The 27,276-nt window shown below is 41.9% G+C and overlaps 1 protein-coding gene across 3 annotated transcripts in view; it reads right to left on the bottom strand.

The window, feature by feature from the left end:
• grm8a (glutamate receptor, metabotropic 8a) overlaps positions 1-27,276 on the bottom strand; it is a 327,721-nt gene that overhangs the window by 45,885 nt on the left and 254,560 nt on the right. For all 3 annotated transcript variants that reach the window (XM_050036012.1, XM_050036011.1, XM_050036013.1), the window contains exon 7: positions 27,030-27,233. In XM_050036012.1, coding sequence (XP_049891969.1) covers positions 27,030-27,233 — 204 coding nt within the window. The remainder of the gene's footprint in view (positions 1-27,029; positions 27,234-27,276) is intronic.

A 27,276-nucleotide genomic window follows, 5' to 3' on the forward strand; every position in this document is an offset into this window, starting at 1 on the left:
AGACAATACAGGTGTTGAAATGTTCTAGTCAATCACCAGACTTCAACCTAATAGAACATTTGGGGCACGAACTGAAGCTCAAGATTCACCATCGGCATCTTCAAGATTTAAAGACGGTGCGTGTGGAGGAATGAGCCAAAACCCCACCTGAAGACAGTGAGACTTTAGTGTCTTTGTACAGAAGTGTCATGAAGCTGGCATTGCATTTTTATGGATTGGAAAGTTACAAAGGAGTTTTATTCAGTTAATACCAATGTTTGGTCTAAATTTCATGTGAATAGTTACAGGAAATAAGACATTATACCTCAGCAGAGAGGCCTGAATACACAAATTACATACATGAGATACGTATAAATATAATGAAGTAATATTTCCCCTGGTGCTGTGTTAAGGAGCCGATATGGCAAAAGAACTGTCCCCTTTAGTCTTTAATCTAGGCTGTGTTGTAATATACCTGCGCGTGTGTGTGTGTGTGTGTGTGTGTGTGTGTGTGTGTGTGTGTGTGTGTGTGTGTGTGTGTGTGTGCCATAGAGTGTGATCGAATATGCACACGCATGGATAAGTTTATGTGTCCTCTAAGGTTTAGTTTTCTCAGCGCCAATAAGGCTGAACACAAACCTTTTATCCTTCTCCCTCTCAGTCTTACTCGCCTTCTGTCTTTTATGTAGCAATACAATCAAATCAGACTGCCGAATCTGGCGTAGCATAAAGGAAATCCAATTACAGTGAGCATGAGGAGGAAGCACTGCATTATGGAAATTCCACCTGTGTACTATAAGTCATTGATATGGCGGGAAGATGCTGAGGATATATATACAGTCGGAGAGAAACAGTGTGAAGATGAAGATCGCAAATCGACTAAGGGGATGAAAACAGAGGCTGACAAAGGAGAGTGTCAGAAGACAGAGGGAGAGAAGAAAGCGCAGAAAACATCAAGAGAGAGAAAAAATGAAAGAAAACAGAAAAGTGTTTGAGATTAAAACTGAAATGGAATTGAAAGACAGATTAAAAGAGGAAAGATAGGACAGGAGGAAGTAATCACACAGAGAGGAGAAAAGAAAGACAACGGAAGAAGAGAAGAGAGAGGCAAAGGCTCCCTCACTGTCATCCTAAGTAATGAGAGATACGTATAATGGGCAACAGGAAGAATAAGCAAGAATGAGTGTGACTCTTATTGAGAGAGAGACCGAGTAAGAAAGATGAATGGAGGAAGACTGAATCAATAGAGAGACAAAGTTGAGGTCTCAATCTCTCATTGCGACCACGAGTTATGAATGAGGTCCCTTTCTGCGAGATGAAGTACATGTCCGACTGTAACTATCATCACTCCCGATGTTCCTCCTCACACACACACACACTCACACTCATGGACATGCATATTACTAAACTCATGGATCCTGTCTAACGCAGTCTTTTCCCTCTTTAACTCTAACCCTGCCTGTAATTACTACATAGCAAAAGGAGGTATAAACTCACAGTGAGCGACCGTAGGAGAGGCTCAATTAGTGTGATAGCCACAGACTTCTTTATAACCCAAATTGCATTGATTTGAATCTAGCATAGCATATGTTTGGTGTGTACTTAATGGGTTTGCTGGGCAAAACACTTCTGCTGTCTCTTTTTCTTAATTACTGTGCTTGCGTTGTCGTGGGTGCACAGGATGACGTTATCGATGTCTTCATAAATGCTACAAATACAATACGCCATAGCAACTGTGCAGTTTTCTCTAGCAAGCGCATTCATCACACTCACATACCATAGCAAACACCTGGAAATTCAACCTGGTCTAACTTCCACTTAAGGCCTTTGCATACTGAGCCCGTTTTTTCCGTCCTAAATCATTGCACGTCTAAAATCAAATACGTTGTGGCAATAGATTCGCACACCGAGTCCCAAACTTTCGTCGGTCATTAAAGCGTTCGGAACAGTTTCAAGTTTTTGTGTTTTTTCGCATCTGTAAGAAGCCTTTAGAGATGTTTGACCATGAGTCAGTGAAGAAATGTGGCGGTGGGACACAGCAGTGACAAGACAGTGCAACAGGCTGCACAGAATGATTTCATGACTCAGACAGCTCACGTTCAACAGGTCAGATAGTAATATTCAGGTGGATGACAATGAAGAGGAGGATGATGATGTAGACTGCACACAGAATGTGGAGGACAGCTCAGCCTCTTCATGCAGCTGCAAAGCCAAATGAAAGACAGGGAGGGAGTGGTGACAGCCAGAAAGGTAGTGTTGAGTTATTTTGGTTTTCAGCCTCAAAGCCTGCCTAAACTTGACCTGGGGATCTGAGGACGCTAAACAACTCCATTCATTTTTCCTTTTTCTTTAATGAAGCAGTTGGTTTCCACAAAAACAAAATCAGTCAACTCAATCAGTATCTCTTTTGAACAAAAATCAATCTGATTCAAATCAAATCAGTAAGTTATTACCAATCAATAAATTTAATCAAATTCCATCCAGCAAACAAACTCATAATTGAATCATGTCGATTTAAACCTTTAAATGTATATACACACCACTGAACTACAGATTCTGCCGTCAAGCTAATCAAATTTAATCCATCAACAGAATTAACAAACTAAACTATCTTCAGCCACCATACACAACTCAGTCATAAGCCACAAACACATGAAATGCTCGGCTAAATAAGGTGAACAAACATTTTTAACCTGATGAGACGCCATCGCAAAAAAAAAAAAAAAAAAAAACCTGCACCACAATGAACGAATGAGTGAAACTATGAATGGATTGCTCACTTTCCCTAATAACATCACATCTCACAAACATATATTTTAATTGTGCAGATCAAATCAATCAATCAATCAAAAGTACACATACCAGTAGCGTCTCTGCAGTCATCTAGCATTGATGCATCAAACATTTCCCTGGCTTGTCTCTCCCTGCAGGCCACACTTTGCAGACAAAGGAGCACACCTGCCCAGCTGATCCTCCTAATCAAAGCCAGCCTCTCTCGCTCTCTCTCTATCTGCATGCCAGGGGCCTGAGTTGCCACACCTATTCAAATTAATTTCCTCAACACTGCCCTCTTGTGCTGCTAAATCTAGTCTAAACACAAAAAAAGCATGAAAAGAAAGAAAAACAGTCCATTAACAAGTGACTTGACAGGTGGAGAGTGGAGAGAGGGAAAGGAGGAAACATGTCTGTTCATTTTGTAAGTATTGCGAATTTTCACACTGAATACAACAATAAAACTCATCGGAATCAGTGTGCAAGGTTTCTGTGGGTATGTTTTTTTTTTGGATGACAGATTAAAAATGCACATCTGAAAACCGACTAAGTGCGCAAAGACTCAGTGGCCCTCAGCGTTAGATATTGACGCACCGAGGCACGCTTTAGCAGGCTTATCGGACTCACTGGGCGGCAGCATTCTTTGATACTCCGAGCAACTGCCGTAATAAAGAGCGAGAAAGTCCAGGGTGGCTGCTTGTTTCAACTTGTTTCGCCATGAATCTTTGGTCCGAACTGGGCTTTTATATATGATTCAGAGCAGAATTATAAAGCTGATGACAACAGTTAAGGAAGATAACCCTGGAGGAAGTGAAACCTATGACCAGAATAGCCACGCTTATGAATCTTACTCACAGTAGGCGTACCTTTGCATTAAATTAAATTGTTACACTAACTATTCCCCATTTTTCTGGGGACCCTTGGAACTCCCTCAAGGACCCCTGGTTGAGAACCACTGGCCTAAACCTAGGGTAGTTAACCTAAAAATGACATTTTCTACCTATGTTATAAGTTTGTTTTGAAAAGAGATGGTATGCATTTGACAAGCAAAACCACGTTTCTCCCTTCTCTCTATCTCAAATCATCTCCCTCCCTTTTGTCTTCCAGATCTCCATATCTTTTTAATCTTTTCTTCTTTTTCCCTCATTTTGTGCAAAATAGGCACAGGGAAACACAAATGAGTTTTTCTGTTTACCTCATCCAATTGAAAAAGAATTAGCTACAGGAAATATTCATGCCCATCGGACTAGAAACTACAACCACCAAATCTCATTTCCTTCTCACCTGCTTTCATTTACTGCAATGTCCATTTGATTTTTCATCATCTCTTCAGGCCTTCCCTTTGTTCCTACCTGCCATCCTCACATTTACCAACTCTCTCTTTTTATCTGGCTCCACACTTGCTTGTCTTCTTTACTCTGTTTACTTAAGGAATTCCTTAAATCACTCCCTTCTTCCCTTGTTTTATCAATCTATCTTAATCTGCTTTGGTCTTTCTCCTCTTACCTGACCCTTTTCCTTTCTTCCTCTCTTCCTTGCACCGACATGTTTATATTTAACATAAAAAAAAAAATCATCGTTAACAGGGCCAAATAAGAGGGGAGGCAATTAAGTAATTAAAAATTTCGTCAGAGATTATACAGGGCACAGCAACAAGGACCTGCCTTCAGCTACTTGATTGGTCTGTAAAAAAACATCACAAAAAGGTTTATTTCTCACCCAGTGATGAGCATATCATCATTTTCTCACCAGTCTCCTATTGGCCGACTCTCTACTAATGTTCCCTTTGCACCAATCATACCTCTTTAGAGCCAGTTAGTGATGCAGCAGCTAAAACAGTTGTTTGGAGCAGAGACATGCCGGCAGCTTCTCTAAATTATGCTGCACAAAAGCAGACGGTTTGCTCTGAAAGCAGTGGTTACCATGAGTAGAAAATGATTATTCAATCTCGTAGTGTTTGTACTATTTGTTGGCAATTTCTGAGTAAGGTGGATAAAGACAGCTCACTTTTAAAAGCAGCAGCAATTACTGCAAACACACATACAATAGGCATGACAGGAGCTGGCAGCATCGAGCCAATATGCTTGGAAAACAGGTAGCTGACAACCCCTCATCAGTTCTGATTAATGTTTTGGTTTAAGAGATGCATGGAAAGGTTTACTGGCCTAATGAATTTCCATTTGGGTTTTGTTTTGTTTAAACAACACATTTCCAGAAAATGTTGCCTGCAACAAGGGCATGTGGAGATTTACTGAGCTGCTAAAAATGCATCATAAATTCACTTACATAAAATAATCATGTACTATTTTATTGTTCTTTATGAAGAACATTAAATCAAAATTGTGAATGTGTGAATGCACTCTGGCTGCACTGTGTGTCAACAGCGTGGGAGCAGTGACATATCAATGTGCCGATATCCACAACTTTCCGCTTTCGTTGCTGTGACCTTGAACAATGAATGATTTACTTGTCACCCTGGCAACACTTCTCCTCCACTTCATCCTGTAGTGATACCTACAGTACCAATTTCAGTTATCAAAGGTTAGATGCTGCACTGCAGAAACATGTTTCTGCCAAAATCTTAAAGTTTATGTTATATAGTCTGTATAAAAGCAACATAATCCAACAATTGGTATTTTTCAAATTTGGCAGCCATACAGATTCAGAGTGGTACGCCACTGTGGTAAGTGCAGAGCTTTAGTTAGTCACTGTAGCAACTCAGTCCGTCACTCAGTCAGCACAAACCTCAGCGCCAGGTGTCTGATCCCAGACTGCCCTAACTCCCTGCTGAATAAGCAAACTGTTGCTGCTGTAACACAGGTTAGACCAAGCACTGCCGCTGACCCTTAGTGCTGGTTTATGCTGGCTGAATTTGAGTCGCTAAAGCTGGTACCTGAAGGTCCATCGGAGCTGTAGTCTCCAAGTGGCAGGGAGTGAGGCAGAATACTTGCTAGATAATTCTTATCTCATTTGTGATCTGACAACAGAGAAAGAGAGAGCGTAGAAAGGAGGGGCTGAGCGAATCAATGCACTGCCCACAGCTCTACAATGGAATAAGATTTTACCCCATTTTAAATAGTGGGGAAAAAAATAATTTAAAAAAAAGAGTGAATCAATATGTGGCGGTCATTGAGGATATTGTGGCAGCCGCTAAAAATACACAATGTATAGGAAACACTCTGTATAGGCTGGGATTTACACTCTGCTGTCTGATTGTTGCTGCTGTATTCCCGTTAGCCCTGAGACAAATCACTACTACTACTTCAGAACAGTGCACACAGTTTGCAGCCCTGCGTTAGCTTGCTCAGTTACAAAGTATATATATAAACGCTTGAAGATCCACTCATTACTAAAAGTGTATGTGATATAAAAACAAAGTAATGGTCAAAGTTGTCACAGTGAAATTTAAGCTGCTGCGAGAGGCAGCAAAACATCCTTTCATTTTATGGTTACGGTTTATTAAAACATGTAAAATTCTCCACGGTATCAACAGTGGTTACATGAGCCTCAAAACCAGCCACAGCTCAGCCCTGAGCAGAGTGACCGTCCTCTATTGACCAATCAACAGACTGCAGTGTTCACAGCTCCACCTTTTAGTACCAGATCTGTGTGCTAGGTACCCCAACAGAGGGGGGACCAAAAATGGGGACAGTACAGAACAGTTCCATTGGTACCATCCACAACTTTTCACAGTGGAAACGGAAAAAAAGCGTACCGAACTGAAGTGAACCGTACTGCTCAGTAGAAACGGGGATCATGTGAACCCCCACAGTCAGGTCAGGGACAGCCCAGCGTGCCCCCGACAGCTTGACAGCGATTGTGACACTTTGTAGCTTGTAATGTTAAAGAGCTCCAACAGCTACTCAACACAATGAACAGTGCTCCAAAGTGGTTTGTTGAATTTTGTTGTGCCTTTGAAATGAAAAGGATCTTCCCTATGAAAGATGTTAATATTCGCCTGTGTTGCGCTGCAGGAGAGGGTTACCTATGGTTACCTCTCTCGGGAGACCCGACCCGCTCATCAAAGTTACATTGTGCAGAAAGAAGCATTCGTGCGCGGAGTGGAAATGAAAGAGGCAACATTCTCCCTATTACAAGTCAGTGTACCATCTAACTGGTTTTGAAGCTGTAATTTTAGAGTAAACAGGCTGCTTAATGTTGCTTCAAAACACATTTTTGTTCTTACTTCACAAACAATCACACTAGAGTCACACAACACAACGCTTAGTGTTTCTCCATGTCCACAATTATTACTTACATATCACTGAAAGGGCATTTGGTCGGCATTATTAACAAATTACATTCCTCTGTGTGCAATGTAGTTGTTCTGGCTTCACTGATGTCTTTGTCAACTTGTTAAAACTTTTACTCCAATAGGATTTTCTTTTGAAGTAAACTTTTCCTCGACTAAGTTTTCGCCCAAAAGCCCAACTAAATTCAAAAATCTAAATTTATTTTAAAAGTGCATTTTGATACTCTACCTTTATAACACCCTACAGTCTTAATTATATCTTCTATGTAAACCATCTTCTGTGACTATTGATGATATTGTCACCTTAGTGTACCTTAAAAATTCCTGTGCTTATTTCTTCTTCACCTCATCTGGATTTAGTTGGCAAGCCGACAAGCTCCTAAACGACACAAAAAAGTGCCTGAGAGGCAAGCAGGCAGATTTATGTTAACAAAATGCATTGTCTCACTCCCTCTGATTTAAAGAAATAACCGTGAAATCTCTCGGTTTGATTTCTTATTTGGTGGAAGCTGGGTGCTCAGATTGGGCTGCTCGAGCGCGGTGAGAATGTCTAATCATTTCAATAGAAGAGGAATCGACATGTGCATTTAAAGTGCAAGCATATGTTCCTCTAGACTTGGTTCAACTCCCCAGGTTTTCTCGTTGCAACAGCAAAGCGCCGCGGTGACACAGGCACAAACTCTGCTGTGGTGTCCCCGAGCAAGATACTGTTTCCCTGCCTGCCAGAGGCGCTGCTCTGTAGCTTCCCCCCAGAGTTGGAGGCTTTCCCTTTGGGGATCAACAACAGGATATCACAAGAAACCCACAACTCTCACAACTTTCCTCTACATTTGCAAGGGAAGCTCACCTTTTGCTTCAATAATGTAACAGGATATCTACTAACGAATGAAAGATTTCACGCAATGGAGCCAGTGTGAATTTAAATTTTGCTGAAATGGACTGGCAGGCAGAGACAAACTTTCAGACTTGTGAAAAAAGAGTGAAACAGGAATATTGGCACAGGAAAGTCGATAAAGAATTGATTTGCGTTGCCACTAAGTTCAAATATATTCAACGTCAGTCACACCCATCAGAATCCGACTAACCCAAGAGAGAGAAGGAGACAGAGTAAGAGATAAGGATAAAAGCGAGCAAGAAAGCAGAAACGCCTCGACCCTTAGCCAGCTTAACAGCTACAGAGGCAAAAGAAGAGAGAAAAAAGATGGAGGAAAATGAGTGACGAGGAAGATAGAAGTAAAAAGAAGAGTAAGCAGGTCTGTGGGAGAGCATCAAACCCTGCCTGTCTGACAGAGATGCAGAGACAGCGACTCAAAAGCAAAAGAGAAGGGAAAATGAGGGTGAATAAGGGAGAATATGTGCGAATATCACATAGCCAGCGAGCTGAAAAGACTTCAAACTTTCTTAGTTTGACAGAAAAATGGGGGAAAAAGCAAGATGTTGGGGAAAAAAACGGATGGGGAGCTACAGAAGTACAGAAATGTGTGAGAATATCAATTAGCATAGGCCTTAAAACCTCCCTGTCTGGTGGAGATGGAAACAGGCAGATGGAAGGAGAGGGGCCGAGGGACAGAGAGAGTGTATGAACAACCTCTCCCCCTGTTACTGGAGCTACAGAGACAAGAGGAGAGGAAAAAGAGACGGAGAGAAAGAAGCAGAAGGGCTGTTAAAAAAGCCCTCAGCCTTGCCTGGTTCACTTTAGCAACAATAGCAAGCCTTGGTATCAGACGTTAAATGTTTATGACGGGGAGATGCAAAGACGACAATGCAGCATGCATTAATAAAACATGGGCCTGTGTCTGTTCGGAGTTCTCGCCAACAGGCTCCCATTTGTGTGAGAGAACGACGGTCACAGACGGACAGTGAAAGACACACAAAAAGAGAATAAGGAATGACAGGAGAAAAGTAATAATGAAGCCTGAGCTCATCCCGCAATGAAATTGTGTCATTTCCACACAAGTCTCCGGTGGAGGAGGTAACTGAGGCTGAGCAGCTGCTTAACTCGAGACCTCGTTGCGTATCTCTGCACTCTTCCCTCCTCCTTTCTGCATTTTCTATCACATAAATCCACTCTTTCTGCAGTCTGTTTTCAGCGTTTCCTTCGATCCAGTTCTCACTGCTCGCTGTTTAACTCTCCTTATGGCCAGCCCTCCCTCCTTCCACAGCAGCTGTTTCTCCTTCCTCTCCTCTTCTGTTCAAAGCATCTTCTGCCTCTCCATCCCCTCCTCTCCCTCTTTACCTCCGAGCCCCGTTTCATGCCACCACTCACCATCCTCGAAAACTACCCATTTTCTCCCGTCCATTACTATGTGCATTTCCAAAGTACTTCAACTTTCTCCTCCCACCCGTCTATCCATCCCTTCTTCTATAATCATCCCTTCTTTTGTCAGCCTCTCTGTTATCAGCATGCTTTGTCTAAGCAGAAAAAAAGGCAGGCAGAAAGAAACAGAGCAGATAATAGAACGGGCCAAAGAAACAATAAATGTTTGAGGAGGATCCAGATCTCACTGTCGATGAAAAAGAAACACTGCTAAGTAGTGAAAGTGAGATTAAGATGGAGAGAGGGAGGGCTGAAACAAATGAAAGACTGTCAAGAAAGGGTAAAACGAGAGGGTATTTACCGAAGAGGCACGGCACACTTTCAGCAGACACATCGACTTATGCGTGAAACACACAAGCGCGCGCGGCACAAGGCAGCTTTGTGTGGCAATCACCAGTAATTACAGAAAACTAATTTAAGGAGCCTCCATCTGTGTCATGATCTGCATTCACTGCAGTCTCGGAGAAAATAAGAAAGAGAGGAGTAAAAAAAAGAAAAGAAAAAAAAAGAAGAAGAGGCAATGAAAACAGAGGGAGAGGGCCACTATTAAGTTGATCAAAAGAGACAAAACAGCCTGAACGCGGGATGGAAATACAATTTAGAGGGAGCGAAAGCGAGGGAGAGGAGAAATAAACAAAACGAGGGACAAGGAGTCACATTACCAAACTTGGCAGAGGAAAAGAGGGAGGACAGGGGTGAAAGAGAGCCTGAATAGTAATGATGAGGATATTACACTTGCTTTATTCTCATGTTGTAACACATGACATATAGTCCTGTATAGCACACAGAGATGGCATATATATATGTTTATATGACTGTTTATGTGTGTGCAAGTATCAGAGTTATAGAAATTACTGGCCTTTGAAATAGATGCATCTGTTCCTACCCTCTAATATTGGACTTTGGACTGTGGGAGGAAGCTGGAGCACCCTGAGAAAACCCACACTGACAGTAAGAACATGCAAACTCCACACAGAAGGGCTCCCCCACCCTGGGTTCAAACCAGGAACCCTCTTGCTGTGAGGTGACAATGCTAACCACTGCACCACCGTGCCGCCAAACAATCCAAACAATCAGAGTGGTCATATTTTGGGGGAGCAGAGTCTCTGATATACACCCCTCTACCGGCATGGCATATTGCCATGATGGGGGTGTACTTGGGGCCTGTCCCAATACCCACACTTTCCCTAGAAATACCCACTTGCACTTGGTTGTGCACGTTCACGTTTAGGCTAGTGGTGTCCCAAAACAGAATTGAGATCGTAGAAGTGGTTTCCAACACTCAAAACCTGCCCTAGATTCCAAGGGAGCCCCGACCCACACTTTCAGCAAAGTGGAGGATGAAATTTCCCAGAACACCTTGCAAAGTCAGCAACTTCGGCAAGTTTTGTAAAACAATTTGTTACTGTACGATCAGAATGTAGGCTACACAAACAACAGATGGTTGGACTAGCGTAAACAACAGATGGTTGGACTAGCGTAAACTCATCAGCAACTCGGTTGAACACAGCGTCAAAATATTGTTTTCAGCATTTCTTCTCTGTTGATTCATCACACTGAGAACAATAAACATAGCACACGCCACAACACAAGCCCTGGAGCCGGCATTTTCAAACCTGAATGACTACCGGTATCTTGCGTCGCCACTACGCATGACGTATGCCTGCACGTCGGCCACGCTGATTTGCATGAAGTGGTGTCTCATTTCTTACAGAAAGATCTCTACCCTAATATTTCTCACTTCCCTCATCAAGGGTTATCTCGCAAACGAGGGCACTCACTTCCCTCATCAAGGGTTATCTCGCAAACGAGGGCACTCAATACCAAGTGGAAGATTTACGGGGTAGAAATGGGATTGGGCCTTGGTCTATAGCTGTGTTGGTACCATGTAAAGTGGCATCCAGATGAACGCCAGAACCCAAGGTTTCCCAATGAAAACTTGCATTGTACCAGGATGATCAAAGTCATTCACTTCACCTGTCGGTGGTTTTAATGCTTTGGCTGATCGGTGTCCTTCTTTGTCCTCCCCTTTGGCCCCACCTCCATCCATCCATCCATCCCAGGAGTACAGTATATCATTTGTATTATAGCATCGCACACACTGGTGTTAGTGTGTTTGCCTGCACGGCGCTGTCTGTCAGAAGATTAGGTGTGCTTGTATTTTCCCTGTCTCTACAGCTGACAGTGTCACATTTTATCCGGTTAAATCTAATCTCAGTCAACAACACATTCATGACACAAAAATTTATATATATATATGTACGGTGTCAAAAAAGCAGCACAGATGTGAGATTTAGTGGCGTCTTAGGATATGCAATAACAAATTATTATTCCCGCCTCTCATTTCCTCAAACTCAATTCAGGTTGTTTGTGTGTCTGGGTGGATACATGTCTGCCTGTCTACTGTATTCATTTTGACTTTCTGTTTGATTGCTTTTATATCTGCCTATTCTTATTCTGTTTTCTTATCTAAAATTATATTCAGGGAATGATCCCCTTTCAGAAATTAGCTCGGTTGCAGTGGCAAGAGGTAATATATAACAGTGAGACGATAATGAGGAGGGTAATAGAAAACACTATATGGAGGAATACAGGCTATATATAAACTCAAAAAAAAAAAAAAAGCTTTCAGTCTCTATGTCATTAAATTGACAGTATATGTTCTGACTTTCGATCATTATAATGGAACTGTTTGGGCTGTCTGTCAGTCTCTCCGTCCGCCTGACTCTCTATCACTCTCTAACCACACTGAAATTATTCACCAGCCAACTTAGTATCCAGCTTCAGCTCGCAGTGGATGTGAATCGCTCCTCATGGGATTTTCACTGTGAGGGAGCACTACCAAGGTAGACAAGGTGATACCACCAGTACAAAGCTGGACATTGTGTCAGTAATTTCCTACTTACTACCTGCGGCTTGTAAGTGAGCAGCATGTAGTAAGTACGAGATAGGAGGTTAATGTTTGCGTCTGTGTGCCAGAGGGACGGACGTGAACACACACAAGACCTGCATGATGTAATGCATTATTAAAATACCCACATTGTAATGGATAAGGCTTGGTGTTATTTGATATTCGGGCTATTGTATGTGACATTAAGGGAAATATTCTTTGTCTTGCTGTCAAGTATGAAGCTAGAGCCAGGACACAATTAGCTTAGTTTAGCAAGAAAGATGGAAGCAGGGGGAACAAGTTAGCCGGGTTTTCTTCAAATCTCTTTACCCAAATACACTGAATAGCTTGCTCTTAAAGGGACACTTTGCAGATTTTCAACCAGCTCTGTATAACAATGTGGGTAGTGTGTAAATGAACTGTGGTGAACTTCCCTTCATCTCACCAGCGCACAGATCTCGGTGGATGCAGTGCAGTGCATTCTGGTGGTTGTAGGTTTTCCACCTCTTGAACAAAAGCAAATGCCACAACCCCATTATCTCTTCATGTAGCACCAGTTTCAAAAGTATTTGCTTCTTTCTACTGCAAATGAAAAGACCATCTTTCCAGCAGTGAAATATTTCTTTAAACCACAAATTGTTTTTATACATTGCTTTGTGTATGAATTTAGAAAACAAGATGTGTTAAACAGTGACCTTTACTTTTAAACTTACATTCTTCATGCTACACTAAGCTAATCGCCTCTTGCCTCTACCTCCATTTTTAACAGACTGATACAAGACAACAGACGTGTAATATCAATTTTATCATCTCTGTCTAAAAACACATTAAGGGCTGTGACTAATGATTATTTTCACTTTCAATTAATCTGCCAATTATTCCTGAATTAATAGATTGCTTTTTTTGTGCATAAAATGTCAGAAAATTGGTGCTTTAGTTCCCCGTAGCTCTAAGTGATGAATTTCGAAAGTCTGTTTAATTTGATTAACAGTCTAAAACCCAATGATATTCACTTAACTGTGATGTATGACACACATTTCATGATAGAATCAGCAAATGTTGGGCATTTCTGCCTGAAAGATGACGAAAAATTTGATTCATTATCCAAATAATTGCATGTTAATTTTCTGCTGACTGACTAATTATTGCAGCTCTAAAGCCTGCTTCCAAAAATGTCAAAATTGGTGTTGTCCTGTTTTGTAAAGACCTCTCTCTCTACAACAAAGTGATACACATCTCCGTAACTGTTTCGGTCTGCAGCTGTAGCCCTGATCCAACTGTTCACTTGGTTTGCCATTCTGTGTGGCTGAGTGACTCAGACGGCCCTGGTTCTATAGCCAGGACTATAATTACTATCAATTTCCCCTTGTGTTTCAAGAGAGACAATCACAATACAGGTGCTGTCATGAAGGTTTGTTTGTTTCTATTCTGGTGTATCTGCTGTCAAACAACAGCCCAACACTAGAAAAAGAAGGTTGAACTGAGGGTTGGGAATGCTACGTGCTAACAAAAGCTAACTATTGTATCTTAGATGCTATATCGAGACCCTTATTTCACACCTGCACACTCACCACGTAGGCCAGTAAGACCGTCCTAATGACGTGAGCTCGACCTCAACATTCTGTTTCACTCTCTGTCAGTCTGGATGAGGTACCGCCCCAAACACTTTCCAGAAATTGGGGCCAATCAAGGATATACACCATAGTTGACAGCATAAGCATCCAATCAGGGACTGCATTGTAATTGATGACATAAAATGGAGGCCGCCACTTGCAGGATAGTAATGGTGGCTCCTGAAGCAACTAGCGCTAAGACATAGAGTCAATAACAACAGTTAAACAAGAACATGATTACGAATTTGTAGACTTTATCGGAGGAAAAGACATTTTCACCGTTCTGCTGACTGGATTTGGCAAAAGCTTGTTTTGTCAACTGGCTTTGCTAGTGATGACGAAGATGTTCCCCAGTGTTTTGTCATGCTGAGTGGCTGAAGGAGTTTGTCTGCCAAGGCAACAGCTCTCGCCCACAAGTGTTTGGGCTGCACCAAGTCCAGACTGATACAAAAAGCAAAACAGAATGTTGAGCTCACGTCATCAGGATGGTCATACCAGGCTACTACACACTGGCATTGTGTGGTGGCTATACCAAACAGAAAGTAAGTACGAAAAGAGCTCTGGCAGCAACACAAGGTTGGCTTTGTAGCAACACCGGCAAGTGAAATGACATCAGTCATTGTTGTGCAATGTTTATGACATGACAACTGCAAGAAAAACACGTTTTAAAACGTCATGAAACATCTATCAGGCTTCTCCCTTCTCGGTTTAAACTCAGACATTCTTTCTCTCTCCATCGTCTCCTTCCCAAGGTTGCCCTGACCCAGGAAAGTTAAGCATTTCTAAGTTCCTACGCCTACTGCTTCACCATCTATTTCTCTATTTGCCTGTCTCCTCTGCTATCTTTCTCTCAGGAAGGATATGTTAACTCAAGAGTCTGTCTGTCTCTCCCATCTCTTTCTTTCTAATGCCATACCCTATGAAAGATAAAATTCACCCTTCTCATTGTTTTCTCCCAGTTTCTTGCTTCTCAAGGTTACAAAGCCCTAGTATAGTCTGATATATCCCAGTCAGCCATCCTCTCCCTCTCTCTCTTTTTATGCAGCCAGTCCTCATGTACTGCGTGGCTCCATTTTACTGTATGACAGTTCCCTTTCCTTGCCAAATGGAGACATTGTAGATGACTCGTCTCTTCTGTTTCCTTCCATCCTAAGCTGTTATTAGCCGAGCAAAGTTCATCTTGCTTTTATCTCTCAACCCCCAACACACCCTCCCTCATTGTCTTTTGCACTTGCTTTGTCTCTCCTGCCAATAAGCTTTCACATTTTCCTCACCAGCTGTCCATCTTTTTTCTCCATCTATGTCCTCTCATTCTCTCTCCCCCTTCCAACTGCACTTTGCCGTCCTCTCTTCTCCATATGTTCTTCCCTCTATCTCCCCCCAAGGTTATTACACTCAGATAGACTCCCCACTCCCATAACCCCCTGTCTCCTTCACTCCTCCTTTTCAATATCATTAATGACTGGTCAAGTTCATCATCTTCAAGCAAGTTACTCCTCTAGTGCTGCCTTCCTCTGTCTCTGTCTCTCTGAGGTCATTATGAGCCAGTGAGCTTCATCATCTCCTACTTCCCTCTCCCTCCCCAAGGTTGTACAGGCAGGTGTAAAGTTCAACTCCTCAAAGTCAAGCCGCTCTAATTAGTGCAAGTTGGTTCCCATGGTGATGTCCATCTTGTCTCCCGGCAGGAGATATAACCTAGCAGTGATGTACTCACACAGAGCTTTCTTGCATGACAAACACCCACACTTGTGTTAAAGACAAACGCAGTCACCATTTTTGCTTTCTCTTTTTGACTTTGGTTACCCAATCACAGAATCTATGGCTATCGGTCTAATAACGATAAACTTTCAGAGATCTGGTGCAAACATATGGGCCAAGACTTCATCTTCATTTTGGCTAATCTTTACAAATACATATCTGTATATGAATGCAGACAAATAAAAAAAGAAGCTTATAGTCGAAGTTGTCACAGTGAAATATTTAAGGTGTGTTGATTGCTTCATGTCTTCACTTCATGCATTGAGTATTAATAGAAGTTAACATTCCACCTAAGAAGTCGCAGGCAGTTGGCCTAGTGAAAGTTATTTTTTCTCCGACTCAAAACCAGACACAGCTCAGCCCTGAGCAGAGTGACCGTCTGGCTATTGACCAATCAACGGACTGCAGTGTTCACAGCTCCACCTTATAGTACCAGATCTGTGTGCTGGGTACCCCAACAGAGGGGGGACCAAAAATGGGGATGGTACTGAATGATGCCATTGGTACCATCCACAACTTTTCACAGTGGAAACAGAAAAATAGCGCAAAGATCTGAACTGTACTGTACCATACTGCTCGGTGGAAACAGAGCTTAAGAGGTGATCTTTGTTCAGTTAGATCTGGACCATTAAATTGTATCTGGACCATTCATTTTATTTACTTATTTAAGGCGAGCTTAAACTTAAGACTGTCAAATTACCAAATTGTGACATGATGACAAAACATAATGTAAACACTGCCACATCCAAGCAGGGAGTCCATACAACACTTAACTACTCTAAGACAGTCCTCGTGCAAAACTGGCTCAAATCTGATTTTTCATTTCCATATGTAACCTTAGATCTGTTTGTTGGTTTGTTTTTCTCATAACAATGTGAACAGCCGAAATTACATGGAACCTGACATTCTCAATTCTGATTTGGGCCATTTCACATGTGGTCCTAAATCAGATACAGGACTGATTTTTTGAAATGCAACCTCAGACTGAGCAGTCATATTGGAATTCATGCAACTTCAACGTCAGTCTAAAACGACATTCGTCATAATTGTGTGTTGGCGGGAGTCACTCTGTCAATAAAACCTGGAAGATAACTGTGATGTAGCTAAAAGTAGCCTTTGACATCCCGAAATGTTTAAATGAAACTGTTTCAGCGGAGATATTCACATCACGATCCCACCACTCCTGGCTCTGACTCTGCTTCTACAGACACCTCCGTAGAGAAGAAGCAGCCATTGCTCTTCAAAAAGCCAAAGCCAAGTGCTGCACTAAGTCAAAACACTGGGTGTATGTACAGTAATTGTAAAAAATCAGGTGCTCTTCAAGAGGAAGGCAAATAGTCAAATAGGAATATAAAGTAATGACTGTCCCAGCTTACTCAGTGTAGAGGTACATGGTGTGGGCCGGCAGTCTAAAAAGGCATCCAAGGCACTCTGATCATGGTTAAAAATCCTTCATTCACAAGGATTAGTCTTTCTCGTTATCCTCATTATCATTTGTTCATGAATTCACTGGCTTCCACTGCACATCAACTTATGAATGACAGCGTAAACACTGACACAGATGGCCTCCGTGTTTACATCACTACAACAGCATGCTGTGTGTGGCGTGCAGCATCTTTGTTTTTGTAGAGTCTGATATTGGGCACATTTAAACATAGCCTATAGGATCTAAAATACAAGTTATTTTAGAATAAAATAGACTCCTTGTGTTAAAACTCTGCTACAAGTTCATAAACCACAAAATGAGACGATGAAGTCTCCATTAGGGAGGTCTGTGTAACTTGTTTTTAAGATTCCCGTGAGAAATTTGGGTTGAGTTTAAGTTCTTCTCACAAATCTAAAATCAAAATTTGCTCTGATTTGTCCTTATCTTTAAAAAGAAACAGAAAAAAAGGCTTAAGAAATGAAATGATGAGTCAATGCCTTTCGGGAGTGGGAGTGGTAGGAGAGAGAAAGAGAGCACAGAAAGCTAAGGAGACACAGAGAGGGATGGTGAAAACGAGACAATGGTGAGAATGAGGCAGAAAAGGTAGGAGACAAGTGAAGGACAGAGACATGACACAGAGAGAAAGAAACAAGGAAAGGACAGTGTGGCAACAAGAGAGGAGAAAGAGTGATGGAGCAAGAAACATTAGCGACGGCTCTATCCGAAAAGCCACTTTGGGATGTACTTACAACCAACAAAGCCAGGGGAGTGTGAATAGGCCGAGTTAATCCGTGTGGGCGACCACAACGTGTGTGTGTTCGTCCGACAAGAACAGCATCTGAACCAGACTACCATTCAAGGAAAGCAAATTCTAGCAAACAAACAACTCGTAATCAACAACACACACACGTTGATGAAATTGTTTTGTTTAGTGTGTGTATCAGTTTGTTTTTTTAAGTTCCACTTTATCAAATGACTTTTACTTTACTTTTAGGATTTCATTTTATTTTCTAATTAGTTCCATTTTGGCTCCCTGAGCTTTTGGTTATATCGATTATGTTATTTTTCTGGACTTTTTTGAAAGTTATTTGTGTTTTGGAAAACTCATTCAGATTACCTTTAGCTAAGTTTATGAAATAAGAACTCTAAAACTTACTGAGCATTTAGACTTTTGGGTCAAGGATGCCGTACTGCCATTTGAAGGTGATTTTTAATCATACAGACCCAGAATCAACAGAAAGCATCACATCTTTTCATGTAGTTTGATTGCTGATTGCTCTGCCCACTGCAGCATGATGTTACGGTCTGGTGACTAAAGCTCTTTGTCTCTTTAGTGTCAATCCTTGATGAGGACAATGTGAGGGAGCTGCACTTACTCCCTCACCAGTCAAGTGACAAGTTCCTTTACTTTTCAAGTATTTGTTTTATTGTTTCTTGTTTGCTTTAATTGTTTTCAGATTCATCAGTTAGGACTTGGTGTTACAATCCCTGGAGTTTCAGCATGTTTCGTGCAGGAGCATAGGTGTTTCGGTTGTGTCCACCTGGCAGAGCCACCCTCCGACACATCATCAGGTGCACACCTCAAAATCATTGGGTGATTCAGTCTTTATCACAAGACACACTCAATTAAGGGAGGCCCACCACAGGCTGATCAGGCCTGGGTGTGTGTCAGAAGGTTGGCTCCTCTGTGGTCACCTCGGGGGCCAGGCGGGATGCTTTCTCTTCAGCCATAGCTAATGACTGCACCTCTTAGCTCTACTGGTCAGATCGTTGACCACTTTCCTCTGGGCCTGCCCATTAATCCCGATTTCCTTCAGGAGCCTAGTGGTGGATCTAGCGACTAAGCCTCTGCTTCAGTTGCGAGGTCAGTGTAGCTACAATCTCTTGTGTTCAAATGCCTCCTCTGTGGCATCCTCCCTAGGGACAGTTAGTTCTATGAGGAAAGCACTCTGACAGAACTTCGACCAGAGGACCAGGACTGGTCGTAAGTTGGATGCTGCTATCTCGGGTGGAACTATGAGACGCTGGCCCAAGTCAGTGCACATTTCACAGTCCCGGGCTCCACTAGCAGGCTTGAATCGGAAGGCAAGAGGCTTGCTACCTGTTTTACCCCCCTTCCAGATGAACAATGCAGACTGTTGGAACTTATCCTGGGGTTTAGGAGGCATGGTGTTGGTGGTTACTCTCTTGGTCTGAAGCTCAGCTGCCAAGCACGTAGGTACCTGGTTGTGCTACCAAGTGTATCTTCCCTGTGTTAGGCTGGTCTTGCATCCATTTAATTATTGTTCTTTTTGAAATCTTCTTTCTTGTTGGGGATGGTGCTCTCATGACCCTGCACACATGAATGCCCCTTGCTCCTCCTTGGCTGCATTCAGCTTAGAGAAAACGTAGCAAAACTTTTATTTAAACAGAAATGGTGGTGGGTTCAACACCTGGAAACAGTAGCAAAACAAGCATACTGTTTGGAGATTGAACGTGCCCCAGGATTTGGTGATATGGTCTGTACTAAGTAGGACCCTGGAGACTAGGGGTGTTCCAACAAGGGTACCTCACGATTCGATTCGATTTCGATTATGGGCGCTTCGATTCCGATTATGGGCGCTTCGATTCTTCGATTATGGCGCTTGTCGATTCGATTCGCTTATTGGTGCCACGGTTCTTCGATTATTGCACTTTTTAATGCTTTCTTCCATACAAGATTGATTTTGTCTTCATCTGTGGCTACATTTTTAAATAAATAGCCTATCAATTAACTAACTTTTAGTTCCTCTAAAACTACACTCAATAAGTAAATGACAAGGTTTTTTGAACATTTGACTTGTATTTTTCAAAGACACAAAATATTTTATTTTATAACTGTTATGTAAACATTTGCACCTTTACCTACTTAACTTTGACCAGGGAAAGCTCCACTTGCACGAGAGTCCCCTCTATTGGCGGAAAACACTGAAAACAGTCAAGCCCTGGATTTAATGAGGTCATTAATTCAAGTAAACAAGATATGTACTTCCATCAAATTTATTTAATGGAAAATGGAAAGTTATTCAGTCTGGAATATGAATAGGATAACTTTACAAAAAAAGCTGCCATACAGAACAAAAGTGCATTCCTCAAAATTAAATAATTCAACTTATTCAGTCTGGAATATAGATAGGATAATTTAACAAAAAAGCTGCCATATTCCAAGGTAACAAATTGCATTCTTCTGAACAAAAGTGCATAATTCAACTGAACTTATTCAGTCTGGAGCTTCAGTACAGTGAGGTAAACACAACACAAACACAGTAGAGCAGAGTGGCACTCACACTCATCTTAAAGTTAACTGTCCTCCCATATTCCCTCCCCTCCCTCTTGACCCCCTACATCCTCCTGTTGTGTGAGAGAGGCAAATGTCCACATTGTGCTACTCATCTTCATCAGACTCTTCATCGTCAGTGCCAGAATCTGGGACACACACATTCTTGTGCAAGAATACCAGCTGGTCAATGTGCTCCGACAGGACGTTTGCTTTGGTTTCGTCGTAGAGGTGGGGGATTTCTTTCTCTGCGAAGTGTTTTCGGTGAGGGAGTTTGTAGCGCGGCTCCATGGTGCGCACCACTAACCGAAACCCCCTGTTGTTTACTACTGAATACGGGCGTAAATCCGTCGCAATGAAAGTAGCTATTGCTTTTGTAATGCTCTTCGCCTTCTCCGAGTTCTTGGGAAGTTTGGAGACAGTCTCCAGGATGGTCCTCTGTGTGGTGGGCACGACCGGAGGAACCTTCTCCGTTTCGGGATGAAAGCGTACAAGGTGCTGCCTCATGTTTGTGGTGTTGCTGAGGTACTTTATTTTTGCTTTGCAAATCTTGCAAATCGCGTAGGTCTCGTCAGTCGTCTTGTTCTCTCTCTCATAAAATCCAAAGTACTGCCACACGGTTGCAGTCAACCCCGGTGGCGAGAGAATCGGCCGCTCTTTGGAGGCTGCTGAAGCTGTTGCCATTTTGCAAAGAAGCTAACGTGCTCTGTTTGTAGTGGTCTCACTCACTAAACAGTCCGGGCGGCGCGCGCGTTAAGGTTCCGGTTACGTGTTTTTTGTTCCGGTCTTGCGGCAAAGCATCGACGTTAATTAATCGATGCCAAATCGTCACGTGCCGCATTTCGATGCATCGCCACATCGATGAATTGCACCCACCTCTACTGGAGACAGGGGAGGAATCAAAGGGTTTTCTTTTTGTATTTCATTTGTTACCAGCCTTAGTAAAATTAATTCTAGTCTGAATAGTGTGTCGTAGAGTTATTGTACATCTTAAAACCTCCATGGAAAGACTGATGTTAGTAACATTAGTATTAGCTTTAACCATCTGTTTAATTGGACCCATGCTGGAAGCAGTAGTCTGACCAGAGAGTATTTATGCTCGTTTGATTTATTTGTCCTTTTGTCCTGGGGCTGGGGACCCCTCTGTCATGTCAGTGGGTTTCATTTGCACTTGTAGTGATGACATGTTTGATGTACATTGATGTTAAGAAACAGTAAAAAAGCAGCGCTCTGTTCCAAATTTCTAAACTGCTGTGCTCATTTTGGTTCTCCAAACCTCCCAGAAGTGCTGACTCACATCGTGATCAACAGGGTTTGACTTTCACAGACTTTCAGAGACTTTATCCTCACTAAAAGACAATGTCTGAACAATGTGATACTCTGATATAACTTATCTGATGAATCACACATTTAACATCATTAAAATAAAGCAGGTGTACGCTTTAGAAAAAGCTCAAAGAAGACCTTGACCCAAGATCATTTTGTTAAAGAAGTGAAATAAAGTTTTTCAAACAACAACAACGCTGTTTTGTTTTACTTTTGGATTCCATTACTCATAATGGCCTTGGTATGTTTGTGCATTCGTTTCTGGGTGCTTTTTATGTGCAGTAATGTGTGTGTGTTTGCTCGGATAAGCCAATAAACTCACCGGCAAACAAAAGCTGGACAGCGCGGTGTGTCATTGCTGCTCCAGGGTTCGTTTTCTTATTGTTTATCTTGCTCTGCAATGCACCAGTCTTAGTTTGCTTCTGTCTCTACATGCGGTGCTTCTAGAGTAATTCAAATAGGGGAGTTTAAGGTGAGGTATTATTTAGAAAATTGACTGTATGAACATATATAATTTCAATATTTCTAACAGCGGGAATATTCTAAATTATTATAAATATTCAAATGTGTTTTTTTCCATTGCATATTTTGTTTTGTGGAGTTTTCTAGCTGTATGAGGCAAAAAAGCTGCATTTGCATCCAACACTGTCTGTATATATTACTGAATGCTGAATGAGATTTATCTCATTGTCATGGGGGATTAAACCTTTATAATCAGGAGGCCACCAGAACTGTGAGGGATCCTTTTTTCACATTAATAACTTTAACTTTACATAATTAGCATCGCCAGCGAACACCATATTACATGAAGAGGAGGATAGCTTGGGGATACCAATCTCGTTTGAGGGGAAGTCCACCTCAAAATCAAAGGGTTGAACTCTTCCTAATTACTTCCTAAATGTCCTTGTCTCCTCATCTTCTGCACCTCTTTTTCTGTCTCTGTCACTCTTGCCTGTTAGGCTTCACTTTGTAAGTGAAGTTGTACTGGTGCAGGTCCAACAGGAGAACAATCACTGCCCTAACGACTTGAAATTATCCCCTCCCTCTCACTCTCACTCTGTCTTGTCCTCTTCATGCAGCTGCTAGTAAGGTGAATTGGTACGTATCCAGAAAAAGCAGAGAGAAAGTGAATCCACGCTCCAGCAACTTTAACTTATTCTCCCACTCTGCTTTTATTTGCCACAAACACACAACCAGAGATAGAGCTATCTCCATCCTTTACCTTTTCTTTAGTGTTATCAATGTCATGTCGGCCCTAAACAGATCAATAACAAAAGTGCTTTTAATTGGAACTCACAAATATACCCAGCATATACACATAAAGTAGCCGGCTCAAAAGCTTTAAATCTTGCTGGCTGCTGACAATGGTAACAACACAGATACGAGTAACTGCAACAAAGATTCACCCCACAAACCTCTTCACTTTTCTTCTGCCACCAAGACAAAAACCGCAGAGAGGCCTTTTAAACATTAAAGAACAAAGACATGGAGAAAACTCCCAAAAGTTTAGGTTTCCTTAGAAAACCATAGAAGATATTATCCCTGAACTTTGACAACTGCCGTTAGAAAATGACATACAGTGCCAATACTGTACAGGATTGTTAATGACCTGAGCCGTTTTAGAGCCTAAATTTGCCACCTAGGTTTCTTTTTACAATTTACTGTAAATTATTATGTCAAAGCTCTGTAGTGGAAAAACTTGAATTATGAAAGTATTAAAAACCCCTACTGTTTTTCGGCGGCAAACTTTGCTCTTTGTAGATTTTATCAGTTTTATTTCACCTCTGTGTTTTATCGCTATGCAAACAAACGAACTCACCGCATAAACAAAACTAGTTTTTGGGAGCTGGAAGAACAATAATTCAAGGCTGGGGACATGTGTACATTGTTTTTTTCTTTCTAGTGTTATCAGAAATCCAAGAGAAACAAATGACTCAATGGGAAAAGACCCAGTAGGGAGCTATACATGTATATGTGATTTAAAAACATGCTGGTACAGTAGAGGAAAACAGAGGATTCAGAGATATACTGTTACCTGCCGTTCCACTGGTATGAACCACTGTCAATGCACTAGGGTGCAGCTGTGCATTTTTAGTTGGACATGAGCTAAAGTAATATGGGAATATAACACTTACGTATTGGTGGGATGAAGCATCACACTCTGACTACTTTACGTTTAATTCAATACCTGGTGCTGCACAAATCCAGTGCTTCCTTCTCTTCATTCTTGTATCTTTTGTATTAATGCCCAAAGACCCAAATCCTGAACTTTTATCTCTGCCAGGTGTAAGACTGGAGAAGATAACGCATTTGGTTGTGTGTGTTTGTGTGCATCTGTCTGTCCACAGCTAATCTCCCAAACTACTGGACCCATCAGCCTAATAGTTTTCGTGCACAAATATGCTAAAGAACCTCTTGCGGTTGCAGTACTTCACAATTTTAGCTCTATCTCACCCTATTTACTGATTATTTCATACAATCACTAACTGCTGACTCCTGACTCCTCTTACTCACCTGTCAGGGGCTGCAAGTGATCAACAATGGCACATAGCAAAATCCATTTGCTGCAATCCCCGAGGACCAGAAACAAGCTTTACCATTCTATTGAAGGCACATTATGGCCTGTGGTGTGGTTCAAAATCTGACATCCATGGAAAAGTTCCATCTCATTTTGGACCTGAGCATCTGCAGAGTAATTCCATACCTGATATTCTATTTAACCTTTATTTAACCAGGAAGTCCCATTGAGATTGAAAATCTCTTTTACATGAGAGACCTGGCCAAGGTAGCAGCCAGTCAAAACACATTTAAAATGCAACAAATACAACATATACAAAAATCCACAATAAAACAACAACTATTCAAACATAGTGGCCTCTTGAGAAAAACAAGCAGATGTCTCTGTCACCACATTCTTTATGATGCCCTTAAATTCATTAATGGATATATGTTATGATCCACTAAAGTTAGGCACAATATAAGATGAATAAATCCCTGTTTTTTAATCTTTACCGCCATCTTGACAATAAGGGAGCTGGGAGGGACAAATGAGTGACATTTAATTCTTTGTTTGAAAGAGGAGAGGGAGGGGTTTTATCGGACATTGTGTCCAGGGTTCTGTCCCCATGTAGCCTGTCTACTCTGGTCATACGTTGCTAATCTGACCTGTGTATTGTCTCCCCTTCATTCCACTACTGTCATATGCATACACACCGGGCACACAGCTTGGCGTGCACTCCCTGTTCTTAAGTTTTTTCTTTTTTTAACTGCTTTTAGTTTGATAGTACAGCTTGGACACTGGCAGACAATGAGGGTAAAGAGAGACATGGGACAACATGCAGGGACTCAGGTTGGAATTGAAGCCAGGCTAAGGCTAAGTCTGCTGAGGACTCAGCCCCGCCCCTAGAATCTGCACTGTACTGGGTGCACCTCTCTAGTTTTTCATGTTCTAGTAATTTTGATTTGCTTGATTTAAATGGGCTGAAAATGTGATGCATTCATGTCTCATTCATGCCCCCTTACTATCATATTCTTTCTTTATTCTCAGAAAATACTACAGGGGAGTCATGTGTGTAAAAAATGCTATTATTCATTCATGCTTCAGTTATTTTTTAAGACTTTCATGTCTTTGATCAGTAAATTATACATCTGTATAAATCTGAAATTTGTGGACATGTGATAGACAGACCTTGAAAAACGCAAGCCGCTACTGTACATGCATTACAATACGAGTCAGGTCTATAATGTAGGTGATGTTTTTATCTGGAACCTTCTGTAGAGCTATCTGAGGGTGTTATGGGCATATTAAACATTTGTAATGGCAGATGCCTGTCTGATAACTCCAACATCAAACTGTTATTCCCATATCATTGTAGCTTCCATCTAATCTAGTTTTTTATGTTATCTCAAAACACTGCCAGAGAAAGTTGGGGCACATTTTGTGTAGGGCAACTTTCAGTAAGTGAGGAGGGTTCGGTGATTCATTGGAGTATAAAGTCTGTGACCTTGTGGTTATGGGATGATTTCTCTACCTTCAGGCCAGCAATAACAGGGAAACACACCTGAGCACAAACCTGCTGTTGTAGTATGAAACAGCAATCAGTGCCCGCCTGTGAATTGGTTTTTGACACTTCTAGCGATGACAGACGGAGATAGCGCAGGAAACAACAAAACACTGACACATTTTGCAGACATTCCCGCACAGACACATTCATGCAATTTCAATCTTGCCTCTAAAACTAAATCAGACAAGCGTTTCTGTAATCTCACAATAAGACTCCCTTGCTTTCCTACTCTCTAACCCATATGTATTCCACACAATACCCCACAGAGAAACGCAGGAAATGAAAAGACGGACAGAAAAGCAGGTACCTGTGCATCGGGGGGGAAATCGATTAATAAGAAAATATTCAAATGAGGTGTCTGATATTATTTAGGAGGAAATTAGTAAATGTTTTTCACCCACTTAAATTTGTCAGCGGCAGAGGAAGTAGTAGTGAGAGAGGGGAAATTAAAAATCGGGCACTGCAGGTTCAAAGTGATACAAGACCACATGAGCAAAATATAAGCAGATAATGTGTTTAGGGAAAGCAGCGGGATTAACTTAATTTTGAAAGTGAAACGCCACGACATGTCTTTCTGATAAGGATTAGACAAATTAAAAGTGGAGCTGGGCTTTGCATTGTTTAAGGATGAGCTGGATTGGTCAAGTCAGGGTGGATAAACACTACAGGACCACTGTACTGTGTCCAAGCACTTGAAGGCTCTAATTTGTCCTTGATAGCTGTTGTTCTGAAGGAATGACTCAGCATTTTACAGCTTCATTGTTCAATATTTTGTTGTATTCTTCATTACACATTCATTCATTCATTCATTTTCCATAACCGCTTATCCTGTTGGGGGTCGCAGGGGGGCTGGAGCCTATCCCAGCTGACACTGGGCAAGAGGCAGGGTACACCCTGGACAGGTCACCAGACTATCACAGGGCTGACATATAGAGACAGACAACCATTCACACTCACATTCACACCTACGGACAATTTAGAGTCACCAGTTAACCTGCATGTGTTTGGACTGTGGGAGGAAGTACCCTGAGAAAACCCATGCTGGCATGGGAGGAACATGCAAACTCCACACAGAAGGGCTCCCCCACCCCAGGTTTGAACCAGGAACCCTTTTGTTGTGAGGCAACAATGCCAACCACTGCACCACTATGCCGCCCATAACATTTTCAAATGTAAAACTATTTCGACTATGGCTTGGCTGATGTGAAGATTTATAAGGTCAGATGGATATAAGGATGGATGTTGGATGTTGCAGAGTGAATTTTAGTTTGAAAGATGTTGCCGTGTCACTGTGAGTAGGCGTGAGTGTTTGCACGTGTCCACAGGGTATGACTCACCATTGAAGCTGACGGCACGAATGTGGCTGAGCAGCTCTTTGCCATCGATGTTGTTGGCCATGCGCGGGCAGAGGCCCGGGTATCCGTAGCAGAGCTCCCGGTGCATGCGGTGCAGAGCGTGGGCCATGGCGTACACCGCATCCATCACAAACTGAACCTTCCCCTCTTGTTCGTAACTGGAATCACGACCAACTTTTTCTAAACCTGAGGGAAGAAGAAGAAGAGAAAGTGTTAAGAGGGGAGCCAT

Source organism: Epinephelus moara, chromosome 23 (genome assembly GCF_006386435.1).
Source record: "Epinephelus moara isolate mb chromosome 23, YSFRI_EMoa_1.0, whole genome shotgun sequence".
Classification (NCBI taxonomy): Eukaryota; Metazoa; Chordata; class Actinopteri; order Perciformes; family Serranidae; genus Epinephelus; species Epinephelus moara.